This window comes from Sander vitreus, chromosome 6 (assembly GCF_031162955.1).
Source record: "Sander vitreus isolate 19-12246 chromosome 6, sanVit1, whole genome shotgun sequence".
NCBI lineage: Eukaryota > Metazoa > Chordata > Actinopteri > Perciformes > Percidae > Sander > Sander vitreus.
The window spans coordinates 32,658,910-32,684,104 of record NC_135860.1 but is presented as its reverse complement, the minus strand read 5'-3'; the positions used below and the strand labels follow the sequence as shown (position 1 = coordinate 32,684,104).

The following is a 25,195-nucleotide window of genomic DNA, read 5'->3' as shown; positions in this document are numbered from 1 at the left end:
ATTATAATGAACTGTACTGCAAAACATTTTCATTGTGCCCACCATAGCTTTAATGAAAAAGTAACTTTCCAAATCCAATGACATTTAAAGCTATAATGCGTAGTTTCTGTGGCCCCCATGAGGAATTCTAGGACGACAACAAAACTGTCGACGCGTCCACATGATACAAACCTTCTGTGATCGCGCACCACCCCCACCACACAGTTGCATGTAACTAAGGAGAACACGGAGGATTCATAAAACATGATGGACTCTTCGCTCGATTTTCTCCGCGCGAAAGTCGTCGGACAACACAATTTTCGGAACATAGCCATACTGAGAAATACAGAGAGAGTTGTGTGGAGCTGATAGTCTTAGTTAGCTTGGTATCAACTGATTTGGCAATGGCTTGAATTAGAGCTGGGCAATATAACGATATTATATCGATATCGTGATATGAGACTAGATATCGTCTTAGATTTTGGATATCGTAATATGGCCCAAGTGTTGTCTTTTCCTGGTTTTAAAGGCTGCATTATAATAAAGTGATGTCATTTTCTGAACGTACCAGACTGTTGTAACTGTTCTATTATTTGTGGTGGATATAGACTAGCTTGAATGTAACGGACGTTCAATAATATAAAAAAGTTCCACACTAAGGCTTTAGTGAGCAGTGGTGACTGGATGTTATGAAAGCGTTGTTTCCCTCACCTTCTGTCTGCCAGGGAAGGCTCCCAGGGTGATGTCGGCCTCTACATATCCCTCCTCATCCAGAGTGATCACCTCTGAGTCTGATCCCTCCTTCCATCGAGGAGAAGTCAGGTCATGGACCAGTTTGAGTGCTGTAGACTTGTGGACGGTGTTAGTGTGGGCCCAGTAGATACCAAGCTGGAAGGCTTCCTGGATAGCGGGGGGACAAGATAGGAGGGGGAGAGAATCAGAAGTTGAATCATTGTCAGACCTGTCAAACACAATGTACAAATAAAATGGACTGTATTTGATTGCATTTCGGAAACGGCCACATGCTAGGGCCATCTGTGGCTTCATTACCAACAACTCAGCACAATGTTCTGACAGTGTCCATGTTCTCTGCATAGCATTCAAACAGTCCTGGAACTGGCCAGAATATAACTCCCATTACTGCTGGCTTTGTTGCAAGAACATAATTTAAGTGTCCCACAGATGCTTGAATGACACACTGATTGTTCATCTGGCTCTGCAGCTAGCAGCATCATGAAACATGCCGATCAAACAGCAACCTTTTCCTCATAAACCAATCAACTCTGAAAGAGTCTCAGCAGAGACCAAATCTTCTCTTCACTTGTTATGCCATGATAAACAGCAGAGCTCTATGGAAACAAGGCTTTATTTATTTCTATTTCACAGGCTATTACATATTTTACAACTTTTAATTTTGTTTCTCTGAGCTGACCCATATCAGCACTTGTTCTTTGATACGCTGCCTTCTCCGCTTAGCACTGGGTTAGTGCTAGATAAATCTGTGTGTGTGTATGTGTGCGTTATGTTCCACAGGGGGAAAACCATCTGCAGACCTCTTCTGATCTCTAAAGCCAGTGAGAAGACATGCCTACAGTGTACGGTGACAGAGCTTGGCAGCAGATAAAGACTTGGGAAGGCAGGGAATATTGTTGTAATGTAGCTTTGGTGAACAGATTTGTGCTTATTAGTGAAGATGAGGGACGAGCTGGTTTCATAATGATAAAAAGACCATCTTGCAGGTCTTGATGTATTATGTATCTTCAGTGCAACAGGAAGATCACTGTAGATCATACAGTGACTTAAATTAGGAAAGTATACTGAATCAGAATTATTTCTACCCAGGTGCCCAAGACAACACATTTTCAACAGAAAGCCTGCCCTTTGCAGGATACATATACTGTAGTTGGCACCATACCTTGAAGTTGGGGGGTACAATGACCTTCCCGGCTGGTATCTGCAGTACGATGGTCTCTCCTTCAAAAAACCAGAGGTCCCATTGGGAGTTGTTGGCCAGCAGGGCCCAGGGCAACAACTCTACCAGCAGAGTTTTCAGACCAGACTTCCAGCAGGATAACTTAACCTGCATGGGACTGTCCCACTGGGCAAGGGGCTCCAGCACTGACCTGTGGGGAGAGAACAAACTCACATTTTAGAAATCACCTGTAAGTGAATCCTGACAGTGCTGATGCCTTGCTCAACACTACTCTATAAAGTGGGTTAGACAAGACTACAGACAAGCAAGCTGACATGCTGAACACATTACTACTGTTCTGAGCTTGTTTCTCATTTGGGCCACTGCAGTAAGGCTATGGGTGCATGGACCGTAAACACTTTACCCTAGACACATAGCTATAATGACATAGATATAGACAGAGAGACAGACACACAGCTACCTGTAATGCAGTATTGATAAACAGCCATTATTGTCATCTTGGTAATAAATCTCATCATGTATGCTCAATTACTAAGATTAAGGATATCATTTGCCCTGTCTACTGATGTAATTCAGCTATGGACATGTTTTACACAGTGCCAAATATAGAGCGGCATGCAGCCTTTAAACAGGCATTGAAATGTGTTGTGTATAAACAAACAATTCTTATACTGTTATACTATGCAGACCATTAACACACACAGACAGTCAGTCAGGCTAAACAAACATAGAAACAAAAGGTCTGTAGGCAAGTTATGCAATACAAACATATACAGAGAACAGTTGACAAGGCATCTGGGAACACACATGGGCATGTGGAGAAACAGACAAACAGGCAGAGAAACACAATCATTTTTCCACCAATCCACTGACACAGCAGTCATTTGACGGTAATCATGGTCTTGTGAACCCTAAACAGCGCAGTGCCAGGAGAGAGCCAAACAAATAGTTCTCTCAGACTTACTCTGAAGTTCAAAGCCATAAAAGGCGGCCCAGTCTTCCCTCTCCTTCAAGGCTGCCGAACCCACCAACCTGCCATCTCAAACTTGTCACATACCCAAGTCTCCCCGTGACTAAAAAAAGCACTGACGATAGCTTTTCTTTACCATTTACTGCTGTGTGTGTGTGTGTGTGTGTGTGTGTGTGTGTGTGTGTGTGTGTGTGTGTGGGGTATATAGAACATTGACCTCAAGGCTGAGGGCAGAGCTCATAAATCACATTACAGAGCTCACAAAAAGGTAATTCAAAGAAATGCGCTCAGCAGCTTCTGTCAAAACCTGCCAACTCTGGAGTTGAGGGTTTTAGAAGTGTGACTTTTAAGAAGCACACTGCTCTGAGCACCCCTTACACACACACACACACACACACACACACACACAGCCTGCAGCTAGCGCTTACCCTAACCCCAACCACTACAAGATGTTTGTTTAATGATTGTGGAGGTGCCTCTCTGCCATTAAAAATCCAACAGAGAAAGAAAAATAACTTTTACCACTTTCAACTTCCTCTACCCCTTTAAGACACAATATTTACACACTCCCTGCCAGGGAGTTCAATTGGTTTGGTTTCTCCACTGTGCCAGAGAGACTGAAGCCTCTTTCCAAACAGCAAACTGTATCACTGTTATCAAAACTGTGGCTTTCACTTGCTGTCCAAGTACTGAGTGTGTTTAGAGATAGACATCAGTGCTATTAATCCTCAAATGACATTCCTCCCCCCCTCTTTTCTCATACCATTTTTCCCCTCATTCTCTTAAACATAAAGTAGCTGGGTTTCACACAAACTGCCACTGCTACTTCCATGATGGGAAATGTGCTTTGGCCTTGGGCTTTTGTCTAGCAGGGAAGAGAGAGGCCCGACTGACAGAGAAACCCAACACCAAACCGCCAGATAGCAGCCCTCCACTGAGACACAGAGTGTGTGACATTTAAAGGTGAGCCATGTGTGTGCGCGTTTGTAACACAGTGTTATGAGTATGTACACATGTGCTGGGCAACAATCTGTGTGCATGTTTGAGTATGTATAGAGAGCAGAGAAACTTGGGAAACCACAGGCAGGCAGACATATGGCCCACATGTCCAGCAGATCTACTGGGACTCTTTGTAACTCGGAGCCTGTGGGAGAGCATGTGGCTACATCTTTTTCCGCTGCTATCAAGATGTGATTGCTTTGTGACAAAAGAGGATTCCCAGAGTGACATTTGTGGACAGTTTCATGTGTGTGCTGCCCGATTGTACTCTATATGTACCCTCATGCACGGGCCACATATACACACATGTGCACACATCTATACAGTATACACACTGTACGCTTGCTTGCAAGCTGTGCCAAGTTTTAACTGGATGTGTGCCCTGTGACTTGTGTGAGAAAGTGGGGCCGTGACAGAGTGACAGCCTAAATCTCCGGTCTGTGGGGACGGCAGTGGGATCCCTGCTAACTTCTGATGCATGGCTCTGCATTGTCTTTGCAGTTAACTGTTTTATTATGTGAACAAAGAGTCAGCAATAAAGACAAGCTTCCCTCATTAAAGGGCTTGCTTGCACAACTTTGTGCTTTGAGGAGGGATGCTGTATGAAGCCTACTATTAGAAAAAACACTCTGGTGGCTTTCAATGAAATTTGTGCCATTTTACAGTAAGATTTAATGCTTGCCACAGAAGTGCTATAATAAAGTTAGAAAATAATTACACATGTTGACTTATTACAAAGGATCATAAGGTGCCATGGTGGCTGTGTATGAGGACTCATGTTTGTTATGAGTGTGAATCTGGCTCACAACTTGCATTACAGCATGTGACATTATTTCTCCATCCTGCCTTGCTTCGCTTGTTTATCCAACCCATGTGCTTGCAAGTTCAGCTGGCTCCTCAAGATTTTGTTTTAAAAAAAAAAAAGACGAGCAACACTATTCACGAAATTAAATCACAAAACTGCAATTCTCACAAATGCAGGGCACTGAATGAGTAGGCAAAAACTAATGTGGAGTACCTGTCAGTATTGTTGGTGACGTAGGGCCATGGTGGCCCAGTGGAGGTCTTCGGCCCATAGAAGTCAGCCAGGATGTGTTCCAGGTTGTCCTCATTTGCATTCTTGTTCACTATCTGTTTGATTAGGCTGGTGGAGACTGGTACAGCACAGTGGGAAGCATCTTCATCCTCCCTGAAAGACAGAGCACAAATCATTATAGGTTTCTCTAACATGACGAACATGAGTGCGATGCATGTATTTATTTGTTTTATGTGGGAACATGTAACCAATTTTCATTTGAAATAGATACCTTACAGGACTTGTATATATCCTCAAACATGTACTATCTCTACCCAACAATCTGCAGGTCCTCCTGCCAAGCAGGCACTGTACCAGCTGATTTCACTTATCTTGATTATCTCCTCTGTGGTGGATGGTGTGATAAGTGATCGCTTGGAATGAAAACCTACATACTCGTAGGGTCATGAAGGCACATGGTTGTGAACCACTGCTGTATATTATGTCAGCAAATCTGGCATGTTAAGTTATTCTACGCCAGAATCAATTCAAACATATTTTTTTTATTCACTATAGAACAAGACATCTGTTGACAGCAGCTCACTATTCCCATTGTTCTGTTCAGAACAATTAAAGTGACCTCCAGCTAAACTCTGCTTTTACCCTGAAACCTCGAAGAGGGTCAAATCTGCCTTTTGTTTTGAATTTGTTTTTCCTGACATGCAGTCTTAACTTACAAACACTAATTCACAAAGATCATAGAAAAAGCAAAACTGCAGTAAATAATCCTATTGCATACCTCTAGCCCCAGACATTGGTCAATTATGGCTTTGCAAGAAGAAGAAAAAAGAACTAAATCCAAACTGTAATAGCTTCTTCTCTTTCTCTGGGCAGGATCCCGTTCCACTTGGCTAAAGCAAAGCAGCCCCTTACACCAGAGCAGTAGTTTATTAATAGAGCTCATTGTGCTATAAAAGAAACACAGGGGCTATTGCTTATATATCTGGGGGCAACAGAGAGGAGAGGGACAAGGTGTTGACAGGAAGATTTTCATCCAGAGCAGTTCCTGAGGGGGGAAACTGGATGAGGCTTCTGATTGTAACCCTCAGCTTTCTAATGTGGTGGCCAATATGAGGAGAGCAGGACAGAACAGTTCTGGTTAAGACTTGTCTGTGTCTCTGGTGTCGCAGACCGCAGCTCTGCTCTCTACCTCGTCCATTAGAGCCCACAACTATGTGTAATTACAGGAAGGAAAGACGAGCTGTTGACCAGCGAACATTCGAGATTGGATCTGTCCTAGAGGTGGGCCTGTGTGTATGCGTGTCATACATGTGTATGTGAGTGAAGGTACGTTTACAATTGTGGCTTGTAGTGTGTGTGTGTTTTTGAGGATGGAGAGGGATGGATTGAATCTGGGGGACAAGCGAGGGGGGTATGTAAGTTTGTGCGGCGAGAGGCAGTTTAGGCAGGGGACAGATTGTAAACACAAGGAGCATTGTGGTTGCAATCCAGAAAGACAAGACACTTAGTTGTTTCTGAGCTTGCGAGCGCATGAAAAAGGATTTATCTACAACAAACAGGGGCCAAATATATTCCCAGTCACTGTATGGCCACTGTGGTTCCTTTATGGCAGCTGAAATCAAAATAAACTTTGTGACCAGATATCTAAACACACAACGGTTACAGCTAAAGATTCTGTCAGGGGGAGTCAATTACACTCAACGTTTACTCTGTTTACTCAGATCACCACTAGTTGCTACCAATGTTTCTTTCATGGATTCGCATAAAACAACATAGATTACAGATGTACAGATAACAAATACAGTAGGAACAACAACAACACAGTATGTACATGTGGTAGCTATTTCCCCTGGGGCCACCCATACTGAAACATAAACACTCATGTCACTGAAAGACACTTTGGACAGATACAGTACATGGCATTTCTTTTATTGGAACATTCTGATGCAACTTAACATTTTGACAACTGATTCGGCTTAGTGGAGCCTACCATGATGAACTGTATGAAGAGCTGTCTCTTACAAGAGGATACGGACAATATGAGAAAGTGTGAACACACACTGACAGACTGGGGCCCGAGTAACAGGCGTAGTAGTGATGTATGTGACAGACTCTGGCCATGATGAAGTGGCGACTGTCACACTTACACTGGCACATAACTATGACAATGACAGACCCAGACCACACGTGGATACCAGGACACATACTTGTTCACCCACGCAAACATGTGTGCACACACATACAATCCTCTCCACACAAACACACACACACAGACACACACGGACAAATATGTTGCCAATATGGGGCCAAAAACCTGCTCTCTGTTAGGGCCTGTATCTAAATGAGGTGTAATTATGGTCCAACCTGACAAGTTGGAATTGGAGCAGTGTCTTACTGCTGCCAAACTGGCTTCCTGTTTCACTGAAATGTGCCTGGATTCCCCTAGATCATGTCTTCATGTTGGTTCAGGGAGATCAGAATGTGGTGTAAGAGAAGCTTAAGTAAGTGTCTCATCCATTACAGAAGACTAAAATGAGACTCTGTCCTTTGTAGTACTATGAGCTGGTGGCTGATGACATAATATAACACTGGACTGAAAGAACTAAATTGTACAGTGAATTTTCCTGCTGATCGGCAACCATCTTGGTAATGAGGACAGAGCAAGGACGGAAACAGAAGACCTGGCAAAGATGCAGTAGCAGGTGAAGGTCTGTCTCAGTCATGAGCATAGATTATGAGTGTTAATGTATCATGAGATGTGTACAAAAGGTTAAAGGTTATTATGGGTCTTGAGACTTTTGACTTTAGAACTACCTTGCCTTTTAAAGCTATAGTGCGTAGTTTCTGTCGCCCCCATGAGGAATTCTAAGTAATGACAACAACACTGTTGGCGCGTCGACATTAGAGGATGGATACCCGACCCGAACCCGACGGGACCCGATGGTACACGGCAGGCCGGGCCGAGTTCGGACAGATATTTATAAATGATGGTCGGGTTCGGGTCGGGCTCGATCATATCAGCGCGATAAGGCATTTGTTGTAAAATGGTGGTGCGGCTCCTTTAAGAGAGCTCAGTGAGTGTGGGGGTGTGTGTGTGTGTGTGTGTGTGCATGTGTAACATTGGACATTTTAAATTAAACAGCTGATTAACATGCGCTTGTTGCCCCGTATGAGCTGATGACCTCATCTGTTGACATTTCTGAATGCCTTCCGCAGCTGCTTCATAAAAGCTTTCCACACAAACAAACGGACATGTGTCATTAGTATGAGAACAACATGAGAGTTTAACATGATGGACTCTTCAGAAGAGGTCATTATCTTCACTCCAGTTTCTGCCTGCGAAAGTCGCCTGATGACAACATTTCCTGAACATAGTCATACTGAGAAATCCAGAGAGAGTTGTGTGGAGCGGATAGTCTTAATTAGCTTTGTAGCAACTCATTTGGCAATGGCTTGAATGTAACGGACGTTCATTAATATCAAAACGTTACGCACTACAGCTTTAAGGGTGTGAACTTATTGTAAATGTTGGTCAGTACTACGTTCTAGATCAGTGGTTCTCAACCTTTTTTGTGCCAGCGCCCCCCTATCCATTATCCAGGTCCCTAACCGTCCCCCATCAAATAAGATGTAGGCTAATTTCCCTGAATATTAATGACTACGCCCCAATATTAGGCCTATTATTGTCATTACTATTGTTATCAAAAATAATCAAAAAATCATATCATTGAATGACATTATTAGTTTCCCTGGTATCAAAAAAGACGTGAATAGAAATTATATTTACAGGTGTTCATGCGACATTCAATTTAAATAACAGCAGCCAATCAGAACGACTAGATATGTATCATTCAAACTTTAATTAGGTATTACAAACACTAACAGTAGCCAATCAGAAACAGATAGCAATTTAACATTCAAATCTAAATCTATAACCGAATTGTTCCAACGGAAAACAAGCTGTCACTTATCAAGGGGTAAAAGCACAAGGATTTACTGCTGAATGAGATTAACTTTACAACCTTTGAAAGTTAGCGAGAGCCCTTTGTTGATGCTTAGAAGAGTCTAGGTTAGAAGAGTCTAGGTTAGAAGAGTCTAGGTTAGAATAGTATAGGTTAGAATAGTATAGGTTCGAAGAGTCTAGGTTCGAAGAGTCTAGGTTAGAAGAGTCTAGGTTAGAAGAGTCTAGGTTAGAAGGGTCTAGGTTAGAAGAGTCTAGGTTAGAAGAGTATAGGTTAGAAGAGTCTAGGTTAGAAGAGTAGGTTAGAAGAGTCTAGGTTAGAAGTATAGTTTAGAATAGTCTAGGTTAGAAGAGTCTAGGTTAGAAGAGTCTAGGTTAGAAGAGTTTAGGTTAGAAGTATAGTTTAGAATAGTCTAGGTTAGAAGAGTCTAGGTTAGAAGAGCTCCTAAAGTTAGAAAGAGTTTGTGTTAGAAGAGTTCAGGGTTAGAAGAGCTAGGTTGTAGTGAGTTTAGGTTGAAGAGCTCCAGGTTAGAAGAGTCTAGGTTAGAAGAGTATAGGTTAGAAGAGTCTAGGTTAGAAGTATAGGTTAGAAGAGTCTAGGTTAGAAGAGTCTAGGTTAGAAGAGTCTAGGTTAGAAGAGTATAGGTTAGAAGAGTCTAGTCTAGGTTAGAAGAGCTCCAGGTTAGAAGAGTCTAGTTAGAAGAGCTTTAGGCTAGGAAGCGCCTAGGTTAGAAGAGTCTAGGTAGGAAGAGTCTAGGTTAGAAGAGCTTGAAGAAATTCCTAGGGTTATAAAGAGCTCCAGTGTTGAATATCTAGGTTAAAGAGCTTCTAGAAGAGTCTAGGTTAAAGAGTCTATTAGTTAGGTATAGGTTAGAAGTTCAGGTTAGAAGAGCTTAGGTTAGAAGTATAGTTAGAAGAGTCTAGGTTAAAGAGTTTAGGTTAGAGGAGTCTAGGTTAGAAGAGTCAAATATAAGAGCCCAGTTGAGTTGTTCAGTCTAGGTTGTAAATATGTTAGCTTACATCTTCCTGTGAAATGAAGCTGCCTTCAGGTGCAGTAGGAAACGTGTTCTATAAACGATCTGACGAAAAACTGTTACTGTGAAATATAAAGTCTACTTGTGCTACAGTGGGGGGTTAAAGCACACAACAGGACGTCGCACCACCCTGCGGCGATTGCTTTAAAAAAAACAATCTGAACGCAGCTTCACGCTGATGTATACGGAGCTCATTTAAGATGATGCTCTTTAAGATGATGCTCTGACGTCCCGTTTCCATGAAGGCAGCACAGCGCTGCGCCAAACAAAGCTGACAGAAGCACAGAAGAGAAGAAGAGTTATGATCCACCGTCTCTCAGTGCCGTGAACTGGCAGGTTTTAATGTTGCAGACCGCTATTCTTTGCAAGTAGTTTAAAGTGTGAACATGTATTGTTATTGTGAATCTTTGGTTTAAACTAGCTTTCAAACAAACGCCCCCCAAGGGCACCTCAACGCCTCCCTTTCCAAAATATTGCTTCCAGCCCCCCCCCCCCCCCGTCATCTTCTGAATGCCCCGTTGAGAAAAATGTTCTAGATGGTATAGATTATGCTCCATGGGTTTTGATCTTTTTTTTTTACCTGGCCTGGAAGATTAGGTGGTGGGTAAGGTCGGCCTCAGTGTTTAACAGGGGCTCCTGGTGGCCCTGGCCATGTATCAGCTGGCTCTCCTTCAGTCCTAGACTCCTCTTCTCTATGTGGACGATTACTGGATCTGGCAAGTGGCTCCTCATGACAAACAGTGGACTGAAAACCACCTGAAACATTGGATTCATACAGAACAATCACCAGTGAGACATACTGCACAAACAGACTGAATGTGATGATGACCTTATGTGTTCAATAATACAGCTGCCATGAATCCCTATAATGTCCGTTTTCTCGTTTTGGACTAATTAATTGAATTCCAGCTATCCTAAGAAGATACAATGGGTAGAATATACGGCAGCAAATGATGTGACCCCAGTACAGATCAACCGAGCAAAACGACCAAACCAGGCGGGTCTGTGAACATATTATGTCAAATTATACCAAAGAGGGCGCCCGGATAGCTCAGTTGGTAGAGCAGGTGCCCATATATAGAGGTTTACTCCTCGACGCAGCGGGCCCGGGTTTGACTCCGACCTGCGGCCCTTTGCTGCATGTCATTCCTCCCTCTCTCTCCCCTTTCATTTCCTCAGCTGTCCTGTCAATGAAGGCCTACAAATAATCTTAAAAACAAATACATTACTGTATTTTTTATGCAAATGGATATGTAATGCTTTGTGTTCCGTAGTAATCAATAACATATTGCCCTGGCAAAAGCTGGAACACCCATACAAACATATATTAACAGCAGCTAGAGTATCAGTAAAAGCATCAACTTTATGTCACAATATGGAAATAAACACTGTGCATGTGAGTGTGTGTGTGTGGGTATACTCACCACTCTCTGCTGCATGTGAGAGCCAGGTTCAATTGTGATAAGTGTACACCAAACATAGAGCAAAGAACCACTGGAGCAAGGCACCTGAAATGAGACACACTGGCTGTTATTGATTCATCACTTATAAATCCCTTCTGTCCAACTGAAAACAGTTTAGTCATACTGTGTGTATAACCCACGTTTTCAGTCACCTATCTTTACATTATTGCAAAGGGTTAATATAAAAAGATTGATCAACTTGATTGTGTTTCTTTGTGGTTGCAATGTAAAAAAAAAAATGGATATCTGATTACTTTAATGCTCATTGGCAGAATGTTTATTGCCTCCATCAGTAACTCATTATGTTTTGTACTAAAAAAGTTCTTTCTTGGCTTCTTCCAGTAGTTAAAAGTTAAATCTCCCTAAAGCCCTGCAACACAATATCATGGCTAAGGCGACTGACAACTGTTAGTGCAAGATAATGGGCCATTACAGGCAATTAAATCTTAGTACAATTTAAAAGGCTGAGAATGTGCCCACCGAAGGCTGAGCGCTCTTTATATGTCACTGGTGTTTGTCCCATTTACTCCTCACTCCTCATTAAAGCCAAGGCACGTTACAAGTGGTCTAGTTTACGACAGACTGGGGACTTGATGTACTGGTGGGGACAGCAGAGTGGAGCACAGAGACAGAGGGAACATTCAGTTTTAATATAGTGGGCCTTGCAAAACAGCCTTGTTGAGATGAGGGAGTGAAACTTTGGAAAACAGCTACTTTTTAGGCCTGATCCACCAAAAACACTCACCGCTGGGATAAGGTCAAAACGACCGCCTGTACTTTGTCAAAAGTGAAGGACGGGGGCAGAAAAAGATGCTGAAAAAGTTTGGGAGGAGTAAGGTGAGAAATGAGGAAGAGGAGTTACTTGACATGGATTACTGATACAGATAATCAGGAGACAGATGAGAAAAGAGACAGACATAGTCCAGGGAGAGAGTTAGAGAGTGGAACAGGTGGACAAGCTGAATGCCAGAGGATAAAGTAAATAAAAAAGAGGAGTTAACAAGTGAGCCAGTGTGTGGGCGAGAGAGTACAAGTAAGGGAGGAAACATGAGAGTGAAATAGCAGGAGACAGACAGAGATAGAGAGATCTAAGGACCCAGCTACTAGTCCAGGCAGCTCTCTCATTTGGAGCCAACCCTCCATATGTGTAATGAATGGCTGATCTGAGGAGAAGATATAACAGCGGAGGTTGGAGTGGAGTCAGAGATGTTCAGACCCACACACAGAAGCTGAAGCTGTAGAAACAAGCTAACGGTTAACAGCATGGGGCTTATAAAGGAAGAAAACAAAGAGAGAGGGACAGAGAAAGACAGGGAACAAGAAAAATACAGAACAAGAGCAAGAAAAGCTGGGAAGGAGTGAAGGAGTGATTGTCTGGCACTAATCCAGCGGTGTGAAAGTGCCTTCAAAGCCTCTCCATGTGCCCACGTATCAGCTAGGGTTTCCTGTCTATGGTTAGTGTTGTTATGAGAGAGAATAAACTGTATTTTCTGCCTCTCAACATGGCTGAATTATGGGTTGGAGGGCCTTTGTAAGCCTATCTGAGGGGAAGATCTCAATCTTTCCTCTAACTGTGATTAGCAGCGTGGAAGCTCTGCCACTGTGGCCACCCAGGAGAAGAGCATCTGACCATAGTTGGTGGTCCAGTCACCAGCTCCAAACGTGTGTGTGGCTGGAGAGCCAGTGGGAAGTAGTGGTGTGTGCAATGTGTGTGTCTCTATCTGTGTTTGTATATGATATATCAAACATGTCTTTTTAAAAATGACATTTGAAATAACTAGTCTGGATCAACGGTACAAGTACATTTCCAGTATAAAGCCTCTCAGAAGCCTCTTTAATGGCTTTGCCCCTCCGAAGTTTGTGTTACCGTACCTGTACAACAGAGCTGCTGTTGCCCCTTTCCATCCTCTCCAGCTGAACATCCTGGGACCAGTCTTCATCTCCTCTGGCCCTCACACACAGCTCTGTCATCTCCGCATCCTCCAACACATATGACGGCAACTTGTCCCCTGCCTCCAGGCAGTCACAGTGTTCCCTGACCACCGTCTGACTGTCAGGCCCCACATAGTGCTGGACCACCCGCAGCTCAATGTCCTGAGTCAGGTAGCTGCACATCACCTGCCGCCCACAGATTATTACCTGCAGAGAGGAAGGTTACAGGGGACAGTTGCCACAGTTAAAATAAAATAATTGTACTCTAGGAGGCAATAGACACTGAGCATTGAATACAACTAGAAAATGCATTTCCTGCAGAAAATGCGTGGGAATGCTGAATAGCTGAATTGCTAAAGCTAAACTGGATGAATAGCTTAAATCCGTAAGAAGAAGTTGAAGTAGTGAGAGTAGTTGAAAAAGTGGAAATCGTTTTAATAAGTATGAATTTCATTAAAAAGTTAAAAGTTGACGCTAAACTGAATTGTCGGCTTTAAAAGTTGAAAAATAAATTAACTAAATTTAATTAAATAAATAAAAAAACAAAAGATGTAGAACATTGTTAGGTCTGAGTATATTTTCTAACTGATAATGACTCACAAATGCAGAAATGTGAAACAAATGCATTGCACTGCTGAAACATCTGGAAAATTGTCAGAGTTGGAAGCTAAACTGCATTACCTAAATAAGTGAAGAGCTAAAATACATTGTTAGAAAAGCTGGAAGATGAACTGTAATACTGTCAAAGATGAAAGTTGAAATGAATTACCTGAAAATTTCTTAATATTTAAAAAAGTATAAATAGTAGAAAAAAGTTGAAGAAGTCCCATCATTAGCCGAAAGAGCTGAACATTTTAAAAGGTGAATGGTTTTAATAGCTGAAAATATTCAGAAGTTACGGAGAGCCAGAGACAGACACATACAGAGAGAGACAGAAAGAGAGACAGAGAGAGAGACAGACCGAGACAGAGAGACAGAGAGAGACAGAGAGAGACAGAGACAGAGAGAGACAGAGACCTGTGACCATGTTGATAAACATCCTTTGATCTCTGTGATGAGATCTCTTTGATCTTTAATCAGTTAACGACCATGTCACCTGCTGAAACTGTCAGCTGTGCCCCACTGGAGCTATTCAAAGACAGAGCAAGCTCTCAAATAAAGCCTCAGACTGTTAAAACGATAAGGGGTATCAGTGAAATGATGTAATTGTGACCACCACAAGGCCTTCGAGAACGTATTCATGTAAAATGTATGTTGATAAACTTAAAAATGTGGGCATATCAGCGATTTAAAAAAGTGGTTCGCTCTGCGTTTCGCTCAGAAATGTGGAGAATGTTAAACAGGGCAGCGAATGGAGGAAGATGTGGAACTCTTGTCATTTGGAAGCTCACCGAGCCAAAAGTATAAGTCATATCGCATAACTGAGCGCATTGGCTGACACTAGACAAAAATACCTACGTATTTATACTGTATAAATTGTGCAGGACAAGTAGCTATTGTGGGCGTGAGAGCAATTTATAGAGAAGGGACAAAGATCATTTTTTAAGGCTCTGCACTCTAGTGTAAGCCATAGACTAATACCTGAATATTTCGTGAACATTTTAAAGTTTGTTTGAAGGAGCTGAACATTTTGGGAGCAGAAGAAGATTTTAAGGATCTGATTTCAAAGGTTGAATGGTTTTAATAGCTGAAAGTATTCAGAAGTTACGGAGAGCCAAAAAATGTACGGAATAAGAAAAATAAAGAAAATGGCCGAACAGAATAACAATAGTTGGAATGCTGCTGAATCAGCATTCCCACCAAATATGTCTTGTTGCTTGTGATCTTATAATGTCCTCAAAAGAAGATGCTTTTACATTCACTGTTAATTGAGAATGATGTGTAGAAAGATGTTACACTCAAAACATTAACAACACACAAATAACAGTTTGACACTTTCAGCTCTAGATCTAAAGCATGTTTTTTTCACTGTAAGGATCACCCAATATCACTGCTATAGTATATGAGGGAGTTAGTGAAAAAGAAGGAACTTTAAAATGGCAAAATCCAAAAACCTGCCCTCTAAGTCATACAAATACTGCTATGCAGGTATAGTGTGGTTAAGAATTACTAAATGAGTACAGTGTTTCAGACACATAATTTGGCTGAAGCATACTGATGCCTTACTGACACTACATGATTTCTATTAGGGAAAAAACTAGTTTACCTCAGTAATCTCACATAAAAACCTGAAGGAAAACAGTGAAGAAATAGGGATGCATTACATATTTTTTTAGCCATGACGGCGAAAGTCATCATCTGTCAAATCTTCCTCACTGAAGGTCACTGGTGCTCGGAATTGCATCCCACCCTCAAGCATGATGGATCAGTAAAACTTCAAATTCATTTGTTTGTTATTAAAAGTGATTCCCAGGGCCTGTCTTTAGCTGCGCTGTTTTCATCAAAGGGTTGCTCTGTTTAGCCTGATTGCTTCCTCACTGCCTGATCATTTTCCAAGGTTACAGTCTATCACTCCATATACATTATGCGCACACAAGTGCACGCACACACACACACACACTACTTACTTACATCATATACCACCCATATACGTACATACACTTGTGTGGATATATGCATATGTTATGTCATGTCAGATTCCCCCCCCCCCAACACACACAAGCACAAACACACACACACACACACACACACACACACACACACACACACACACACACACACACACACACACACAGAAACTGTCTTTCCCTGGCTGCCCATCTTCTACTTATTTGACACAAATGTGTGCAAAAAGAAGTCTGTTTTAAAGAGAATTAGAAAGACATGAAAAATTGTCTCTTTTTCAATTCTGCAAACTGTGTACAATTTGGGCAGTGTTCATTATTTTCATTTTACAGATGAAATGACCAATCAATGATAATAAAAAAAAGAATCAACAGATGAATTGATCGTGAAAGTAATTGTCAGTAGCAGCCCTAACGCTCCTGCCCTCACATGTGTTTTGCCACAGGCATCAAAGTGTGCCTAGTGTGTGTGTAATTAGAGAATTCAAATGTGTGTGTGTGTGTGTGTGTGTGTGTGTGTGTGCGCAGTGTGTGTGTGTATGGTATTTACTTGAGGGAGATTTTACAGCAGTCAACATGAGTCATGCCAATATAAATGATAAAGAAGCCGTCACTATAAAAAACAATAGGGTAGCTAGACAGAGAGGGACAGTACAGCAGTGTGTGAGAAATCAAGGAGGAACACCCCCCCCCCCGCCATCCCAAAAAAAAAACATGGTCCACGCTCACACAGGTGGGAGCCAACTTCCTCTGTAGTGGCAGCCGCTGTCCCACTCTGAGGCTTTGTGTTGTGAAATCGATGTGACCAACACTCATACCCTATCATTGGATCCAATGGGAACAAGATGTAAACAACGTCTGGGACAGACGGAGGAAGGAATGCGAGAGGCCAAGTCTGTTTTGTCTGGAGGACGAAAGGGAGACATGTGCGACACTTGACACTGTTTACATAACAAAGTGTCACCGCTATGATGTGACGACTTCTCTACATTTTTAGGAATACAATGACTCTGCCTTGTATTTGTGGGAAAAATCCAAACATGATTCACCACCGTCCTGTAAAAATGGGAACGCAGCTGGTTTATGATTTGGTTTATGACTTCCTGTGATCTTCTTTGTGGATTGATGGGGCACATTGTGTTTTTGGATGGCTTCAAGCTCATAAACTTTTCTTTCAGTGCTACGAAACAGATTACGAAAAAGTGTCAAAAACAGTTGTTAGCCGAGCAACTACTAAATCATAACACACAAATGGGAAAAAAAACTGGAGATTAAAAAGTGCTCATCCCAAAAGGTGCACTGGGAGAAAAAAAGGCCAGGCATAATGCAGCAAACAAGTTCCTACTTTCTTTGTAATCTGGAACCATTTACAAGACTTTTTCCAGGTTAGCAGGAAGATAATCTGCAGAATCCCTCCATTCTTGGTTTGGTTGAAAACAGGACTTTGTTTATTGCTGTGGTATAGTTTCACCACAAATCTACTCAATTAAAAAGTATTGCCAGTCTGCTGCCTTGGATTTTCTGTCAATGAGATGCCAGACCCATGTGATGCGTTGTCATTTCAAGATGGCGTCGCTTCGGTGTGTTCCAAGGCACTTTTTGGACCTCGGGGAGCCGACTGATCAGTCTGACTGCCTCTTCTGCCGACGGTCAGCCGTCCGGTTGGTATGTCAGGGGCTTTAGGCTTACCATTGTCTCCCCTTTTATTGCTTAAGATAACTACAAAGTTCCAACATTATTCTGGTTAACCTTGATACTAATATATGACATTGTGTTAAAAATGTTATACTTTTCACATTCATGAATTATATGTTAAAGTATTGTTGCAAAAATAAACATGTATTCAAAGTAGACTATTTCAATTGAATAAAAAATGGTAATGTTTGCATAATGACGTTTGGCGGATGGAAATGTCAATAATGTGTACACAATTTTCTTTTATCGCATATTTTGTGACATGACAAAACAAACCAAAAACCCAACAAAAAAAAAACAGACAGTAAGTCTGTAAAAACTGACTGTACCTGTTTCTGGACGCCGTTGAGCTGCACCACCTTGATGATGAGTGAAGCGGTGCGTCCTTTGTACTGAATGGTTCTCAGTAGAGTTCCCACATTGTCCACACTGAAGGCCTCTGACCAGCGCCAGTTCCCCCATCCCTCGATGCAGATGTGCAGCAGCTGCAGGATGGGACAGAGCAGGATACACACACAGAAACAGAAGACATCAGAGGTTAGTCTTCTTGCCCTTTATTTATCCCCGAGCAAAAGGCAAGTAAACAACAAGAGTCTTTGTTTAGAAGATGTTGGTAGGGCGAAGAAGGGAGACAACAAAGTTCCTGTTTACTGGTGCTGAACAGACCTGCTGCTGTTGGAAGTAGAAATGGAAGGTCGCACACAATAAACTGGCTGGTGGAAAACAGCTGATGTGGAAGCTCATTATGACTGCGTGTGTGTGTGTGTGTGTGTGTGTGTGTGTGTGTGTGTATGTGTACAATTGTGCGGTTGAATGTGAAAGGCTCTGTTCTCCACACGTCTAAATAAGAGGCAGATAGTTTGGCTCTCAAGCTTTCCAGCTTCATATCCATCACTTCAATGTGGAGCACATCCATGTGTGTGGCTGGATGTAAACCCAGACTCAGGAGGACAGCTATAAACAGACGCTGTCCTATCGTTTGACATCCAAACAACTTTACAATGGTGACAATTTTCCAACCGTTTAACATATTTCCTTGTATTGTGGGCCACAACATGGCAGCAGGGCTAGAAATATGTAAAGACGATACAGTAACTACATCTGTATCTGCAGACAGTCTGCAGATACAGATGTAGTGTAAAACACTAGAATAGTTTAAATTAAAGTGCATAACACTAATTTAGTTCTAAATAAGGTGTCATGTAGTGTATATTGCTGCAGACGTTGTTACATGCCCCCTCCATCTAAATCAACACACACATAGTCTCGCATTGCCAGACCTATCTCCACAGCACTGCGGAGGATGGTCTGGCAACAGGAGCATACACTCTTGGGTAGGAGAAAAAACTGTCAGGGGTTGTTTGCATTTCTTTAAACCAATCACAATGGTCTTGGGCGGCGCTAAGCTCTAAGTGTGGCTCTTCAAAATGGTCTCGGGAAGGAACTTGTTTTGGTGGAACGTTTGCATCCCACAAAAGAAAATGCTACATACAATATTAAATAAAGATAACTGTTCACACAATACAGTAACATGAGCTTTATAAAGTAGCTGAATACATGGTTAAACGTAATTTACTCTTACCAGTGTATCACCGTGTGCATTTTGACAGCAAATCCCCGCCAATCGGTCCCAAAACATCCCAGTTAGAGAGGAAATGCCCTAAACAAATTCTTTGTGAATCTTTACAAGCAGGCCTGCCTTATTGCACAATAATATAAAAATATGGCATTTTCTGCTTGTGTCGTTGCTCAGATGTTTCCGGTTAATGTTGCTCGATGCGACAGGAGTTTAAAGTTAACACAAAGAAAGTGAGGGTCATCCAGCGGAACTATCGCGTAAATGAACCATCATCGATATGGACTAACACACACAACATGCAGCACAAAAGGAAAGTGGGCCGGTCAAATGCCCGTCCATGCGGTCAGGTCATACACAGGCTAGCTATCCACCACAGAGTGCTACATGACAAGGAAACTCATTTGTCAAACAATGTGAGTGTTGTCACGAGATTATGGTCACAATACAGGAGCAGAATCATAAATACGTAGGGAGATCTAAAGCCTTCTCCCCTCCTGAGGCAGCGCGGCTGACCTTCCACCTAACTGAACTCTCTGTGTCAGTCCAGCTGCCAACACAACTTCAAACTTGCAACAGTTAGAAAGGGAGGAGAGAGAACGTGAGAAAGACAAAGAATGTATGAAAGTGAGAGAGAGAGTCTAGGAAAACAGGGCAGACAAGGGGGTGCGGGGGTTCAATACTCTCCCAGAGGAGTTGCGACTCCAGTGAAACACTGAAAAGCCTTCTTTTTGAAGATTTACACTTTGGCTCGTCGCCTCAATGTGCCGAACATTTAGTCAATCTGACTAAAGAAAAACAAATTACTACTGAGGTCAAAGAGCATGGGGGACCCTGGTCAAGACCTTCTATGTTTCTCTCTGCTGTAGTCTTTCCTCACTGTTTGAAGGCAGATTTCTTTACAATAACATTCTCAATCAAAGCCTGAATTCACTTTCTTCAAGATCATCCCTTCTCCCTGTCGGCTGAGTGGAAATGACATCATTTCTCAGATCTCCTGCTCAGTAGACTTGCTCACAGGCAAAGAGTGGTGTAAACTGCCAGGTGGTAGAGGTTAAGGTAAAACCTAAGAGTGGAGAACAACTAGATGATTCCCTAAACCAGCACACTAAGTGGGCTTTCACACCTCCCTCGTTTGGTCCGGACCTTCAGACTTTTCAGTTTGATCCGAACCAAAATTACAGGTGTGAAACCTCCCCGGGACCATGGTCCGGACCAAACAACAGAAATTTGGTCCGGTCCGGTTCGTTAATAGTGTGAAAGCATTTTTTGGATGGTTCAGACTTTCGGACCAAATACAGGAAGCTCTGGCAGGCTCTCGTCGTGTTACAAGGGGAAGCTCCTTTAAGGAACAGCTCCGTGCTTAGTGTGTAGGCTACATGAGAGAGAGACGGTGTCAGCGCTCAGAGCTGAGAATACATCAGCAGTTTATTTGTTAAGTGGTAGTAAATGTACAGTGTAGGTTTCCGTTTGTCTCTGAATAAATGCTGCAGAAAGAAAGTTCCCGTGTCTCGCTTCTCAACATCACAACAAAACAAAAAGAGCCGCGGCAGTAGGGGAGAGCGGCAGTCAGTAGGGGGGAGCGGCAGTCAGTACAGGAGAGCGGCAGTCAGTAGGGGAGAGAGCGGCAGTCAGTAGGGGAGAGCGGCAGTCAGTAGGGGAGAGCGGCAGTCAGTAGAGGAGAGCGGCAGTCAGTAGAGGAGAGCGGCAGTCAGCAGTCAGTAGAGGGAGAGCGGCAGTCAGTAGAGGAGAGCGGCAGTCAGCAGTCAGTAGGGGAGAGCGGCAGTCAGTAGGGGAGAGCGGCAGTCAGTAGGGGAGAGCGGCAGTCAGTAGGGGAGAGCGGCAGTCAGTAGAGGAGAGCGGCAGTCAGTAGAGGAGAGCGGCAGTCAGCAGTCAGTAGGGGAGAGCGGCAGTCAGTAGGGGAGAGCGGCAGTCAGTAGAGGAGAGCGGCAGTCAGTAGGGGAGAGCGGCAGTCAGTAGGGGAGAGCGGCAGTCAGTAGGGGAGAGAGCGGCAGTCAGTAGGGGAGAGCGGCAGTCAGTAGGGGAGAGCGGCAGTCAGTAGGGGAGAGCGGCAGTCAGTAGAGGAGAGCGGCAGTCAGCAGTCAGTAGAGGAGAGCGGCAGTCAGTAGAGGAGAGCGGCAGTCAGCAGTCAGTAGGGGAGAGCGGCAGTCAGTAGGGGAGAGCGGCAGTCAGTAGAGGAGAGCGGCAGTCAGTAGGGGAGAGCGGCAGTCAGTAGGGGAGAGCGGCAGTCAGTAGGGGAGAGCGGCGGCAGTCAGTAGGGGAGAGCGGCAGTCAGTAGAGGAGAGCGGCAGTCAGTAGGGGAGAGCGGCAGTCAGTAGGGGAGAGCGGCAGTCAGTAGGGGAGAGCGGCAGTCAGTAGGGGAGAGCGGCAGTCAGTAGGGGAGAGCGGCAGTCAGTAGAGGAGAGCGGCAGTTGAAGCTTTTGTGAAAGTGAATTGAAGGTGCACAATTGCCCAAAAACTTTCTGTAGCTTGTTTCACTGACTGCCGACTGCAGCGGTCTCGCTTACTACCGGACCAATGTCGAAGATTGTTGTTCCCATCAGTCACTTAGTAAAGTCAATTTATTTATAGAGCACATTTAAAACCAACCTAGGCTGAACAAAGTGCTGTACAAAGTTATATTATGTTATAAAAACAAAGGAAGACAATCAAAACTGAGACACAATGAACATCATACAAACAACACACGTCTATACAAATGTCCCTAAACTAAATCATACGCCAAAGAATAAAAATGTGTTTTAAGACGAGACTTAAAAGATCTCGGCAGTAGAGGAGGACCCAATATGAATGGGAAGTTTGTTCCAGAGCCTTAAAAACAAGTAACATTACCTTGAAATCGATTCTATATTTGACTGATAACCAGTGAAGAGAAGCCAATATCGGGGAGATATGATCCCTCCTTCCGGTACCAGTCAACAATCTAGCAGCCGCATTCTGCTGTTTTTAGACACAAAAACATAGGAAAATAGGGTCTAGGTTGAAACCCCCCCCCCAAAGTTACCCTTTAAGTGACCTGGCACTGGGTGAGATGGAAACCTTTTAATTTACATGAACTTCTTAGCATCAGCCTCTCTCTTTCATTTGATGAGTGGTAACTGCATTGGTGTTAATAATGGTCAAAATGCTGTGGTGGTGAACCCACTCTGCTGTGCCTCAGCGCCATCTGCGAGGAACGATTTGTTATTTCAACACTGCTCTCTCCTTTAACCCCTGTGTTCCTCCCCCTCTCGCTGTGGCTCAACTTGACCTTTAAGGGAGAAGTCATAATAATGTCTCTCCTCAAACTTCAAACAGCGACTGCAGCTCGTATTTGAATTCATCACTGCTCTGACTCAAGCAGGGGAAGAAAAAACCCCAAAAAACACAGCAGTAACACAGATGAACTGGACACGTAGGACAACAAGAATGAAAAATAAGAAGCTGTTTTGCCTCTGTGACTTATCCAACTGTTGTGACGCTGAGAAAACCCAGTCAGCCACATGTGGTGCTTTTATGCACATGGATTACTTCATCAATAGAAACGGCTATGGTAGGAAGATCTGAATCTAGCTGAATTAAAAGGATAGGTTCACAGTTTTCAAGTATCTGAAAACAGTACAGAAATGCCCATATGTACACTAAAAGAGTTATTGGTTGCTTTAGGAGAGGGTTTCTTTGTAGCCAGTACGTGCGGCAGGAAAAATATCAGCAACCAATAACCCATTCAATGTACATATGGGCATGTCAGTATTGTTTTACGACTGATAGTGTGTGAACCTATTCTTCAACTCTGATGTAGAACCTAATGATTGTATTTTTTGTATCATTTTGTATAGAACGTTAACAAAACTGCACCAAAACCAGGGAAACTAATTATTTCAGATTTTTAAAAAAGCCAACAGAAACTCAGACTCCACTTTGTAGAAATGTGAATTGTAATAATATATATATATATATATATATATATATATATATATATATATATATATATATATATATGGACTTTGTAAAATGTGATTCTCTTAATCTCCTAGCATCTTGAGAAAAAGTACTTTTTAAGCAAAACCAGCCTTCAGTTTTTAATCTCAGATGCTAAGTAAGTTTGTATCTCATTTCCAAATAAATCTTTTAAAAAACAACTTCTAAACTCACCCTCAGACACTGGCGCTGAGTTGAAGATTTGTTGTCCAAAACCAACTAAGAACCCATCTGTCATATGATGATATATCCAAGATGTGTACTGAGTGTGAATGAAATGTGAAATCTCAACCTCTCCTCATTTCCCTTCAATCCCCAGGGACAGATTGTGATTACGGCTGGCTGATGGCGAGTACTTATCTTCCAGCACATTACTGGGCTTCAGCTTTGGTAACGGAGCGATCTGCATGGGGATTATTAAACTGAGAAATTGGATGTAACCACACAAAGCATTTTTATTCTGTGACTGCATTGTACTGTAATATTGTCCGTTATCCATTCCGCTGATAGTCAGCAGGAGTTGATCAGGGTCATGTCACACTACATACAATACCACAAGCTCTGACATTAGCAAAATACAAGCATTCATCCAAATTCTTTGGATGTTACTTGACCAATGGTATTAATATATCAGAAGGAGGCCTTAGTCAAACATTTTCCACTCATTAATATAATCAACTTACAATTATTCATTCCACATTCTTCAGAAAGGAACACACTACAACTTACTAATATGGCTTTCGGTTTGACAGCACATCCCTGCCTTGTATCATCATGAAGGTTTAGAGTGACATGTTTTTCTAAATACGCTAATATAACTAAGCTACAGATGATTCATTTCAGTTCCATGGAGATGAATCATCTGAGTGATTTGACACTGGGATTGTCTATTCCTGCATGACCTGAAACCTCTCCATTCTTCTTTGGTCTAATGTCGGCGGTCAGACTGCAGGGCCACATCATGACAGGGATTATTTGCCTCGCAGTTGTCAAACACGACACTGATGATAGCTGAAGTTCGATATGGTTTGTATAGTACCATATTACCACTGGGTTTACTGGCTTAGCCACAATCCAATCTGCACGAATAACTTAGAGCAGGTATTGCTAAGAACATAATGAGGCTTTGACAGTCTGCTGAAATTGTGACTAACCTAAACGTAACAAGGAACACCTGTCTCCTAAACCAAATATCAGGGCGGCAGAATGAGGATGTTAAAATCCACACAGATCATGTTGGGACCATGTATGGTCCTCTCACAAGATCAGTACCACATGAACCTTTTGAAACCCCCATCACCCAGATTTCACAGTTGCTATGGAGACTACATGCTGAACCCAAACATGGGACTGACACATTCAGAAATGGTGTTAAGCTGTAAGGATCACCACCCGCCTAAACTGTAAATTATATTCAGTGAGTCAAACAACCAACCAAATTCCATCATGGGTACGATGTCATGTCTCCTGCTTGGTCCATTGCTTAATCCTGTCCCGAGAGAAAATCATTAGCAACAAAGTTTCCTGTAAAAGACGGTAAGATATCAGTCAGTCATAACCAAAGCAATGACTATTAACTTCCTGGTAAATGCAGAGTCATTACATCACTTGGATGGCAAACACTCAAGTGTCTGCTTCGATAATGTGGGTGTCAAGCATAGATGAACAGAGAAACACATTTGAATAAACACAGAAACACTCTCTCATGTGTGCGCCCACTAGCAGGAATGTGCTTGGGTCCACATAAAACAAATGAAGTGTCTGTCCGCAGTAGAGACGTAATCAGCGTTCCTGTATGCTGCAAAGACGGGCAGACAAAGCCGCAGTGGTCATTGGTTGTCTACCCATTACGACCATTCCTTCATTCCATCGCATTCAGACTGTAATAGGAGATTTGAGACAGAGGTATAAACTACACCAGTTAGATGATTGATTGCCAATCAATTCCACCCAAACAAGCTCAACATCTAAATTAAACTTTCTAAAGCTTAAAAGTTTGTTTTTGAAAATGATGTGCATTCAATTCCATATTCCAAAGACTTAAAATAGTCTAACAAAGTCTCTGTACTGCC

General features: G+C 42.6%; 1 protein-coding gene across 4 annotated transcripts in view; it reads right to left on the bottom strand.

The window, feature by feature from the left end:
• Positions 1–25,195, bottom strand: part of vps13b (vacuolar protein sorting 13 homolog B) — a 352,525-nt gene that overhangs the window by 19,770 nt on the left and 307,560 nt on the right. For all 4 annotated transcript variants that reach the window (XM_078253791.1, XM_078253793.1, XM_078253790.1 and 1 more), the window contains 7 exons: positions 17,896–18,051; positions 13,248–13,514; positions 11,337–11,420; positions 10,493–10,668; positions 4,900–5,070; positions 1,895–2,102; positions 691–879 (listed from right to left, as the gene is read on the bottom strand). In XM_078253791.1, coding sequence (XP_078109917.1) covers positions 691–879; positions 1,895–2,102; positions 4,900–5,070; positions 10,493–10,668; positions 11,337–11,420; positions 13,248–13,514; positions 17,896–18,051 — 1,251 coding nt within the window. The remainder of the gene's footprint in view (positions 1–690; positions 880–1,894; positions 2,103–4,899; positions 5,071–10,492; positions 10,669–11,336; positions 11,421–13,247; positions 13,515–17,895; positions 18,052–25,195) is intronic.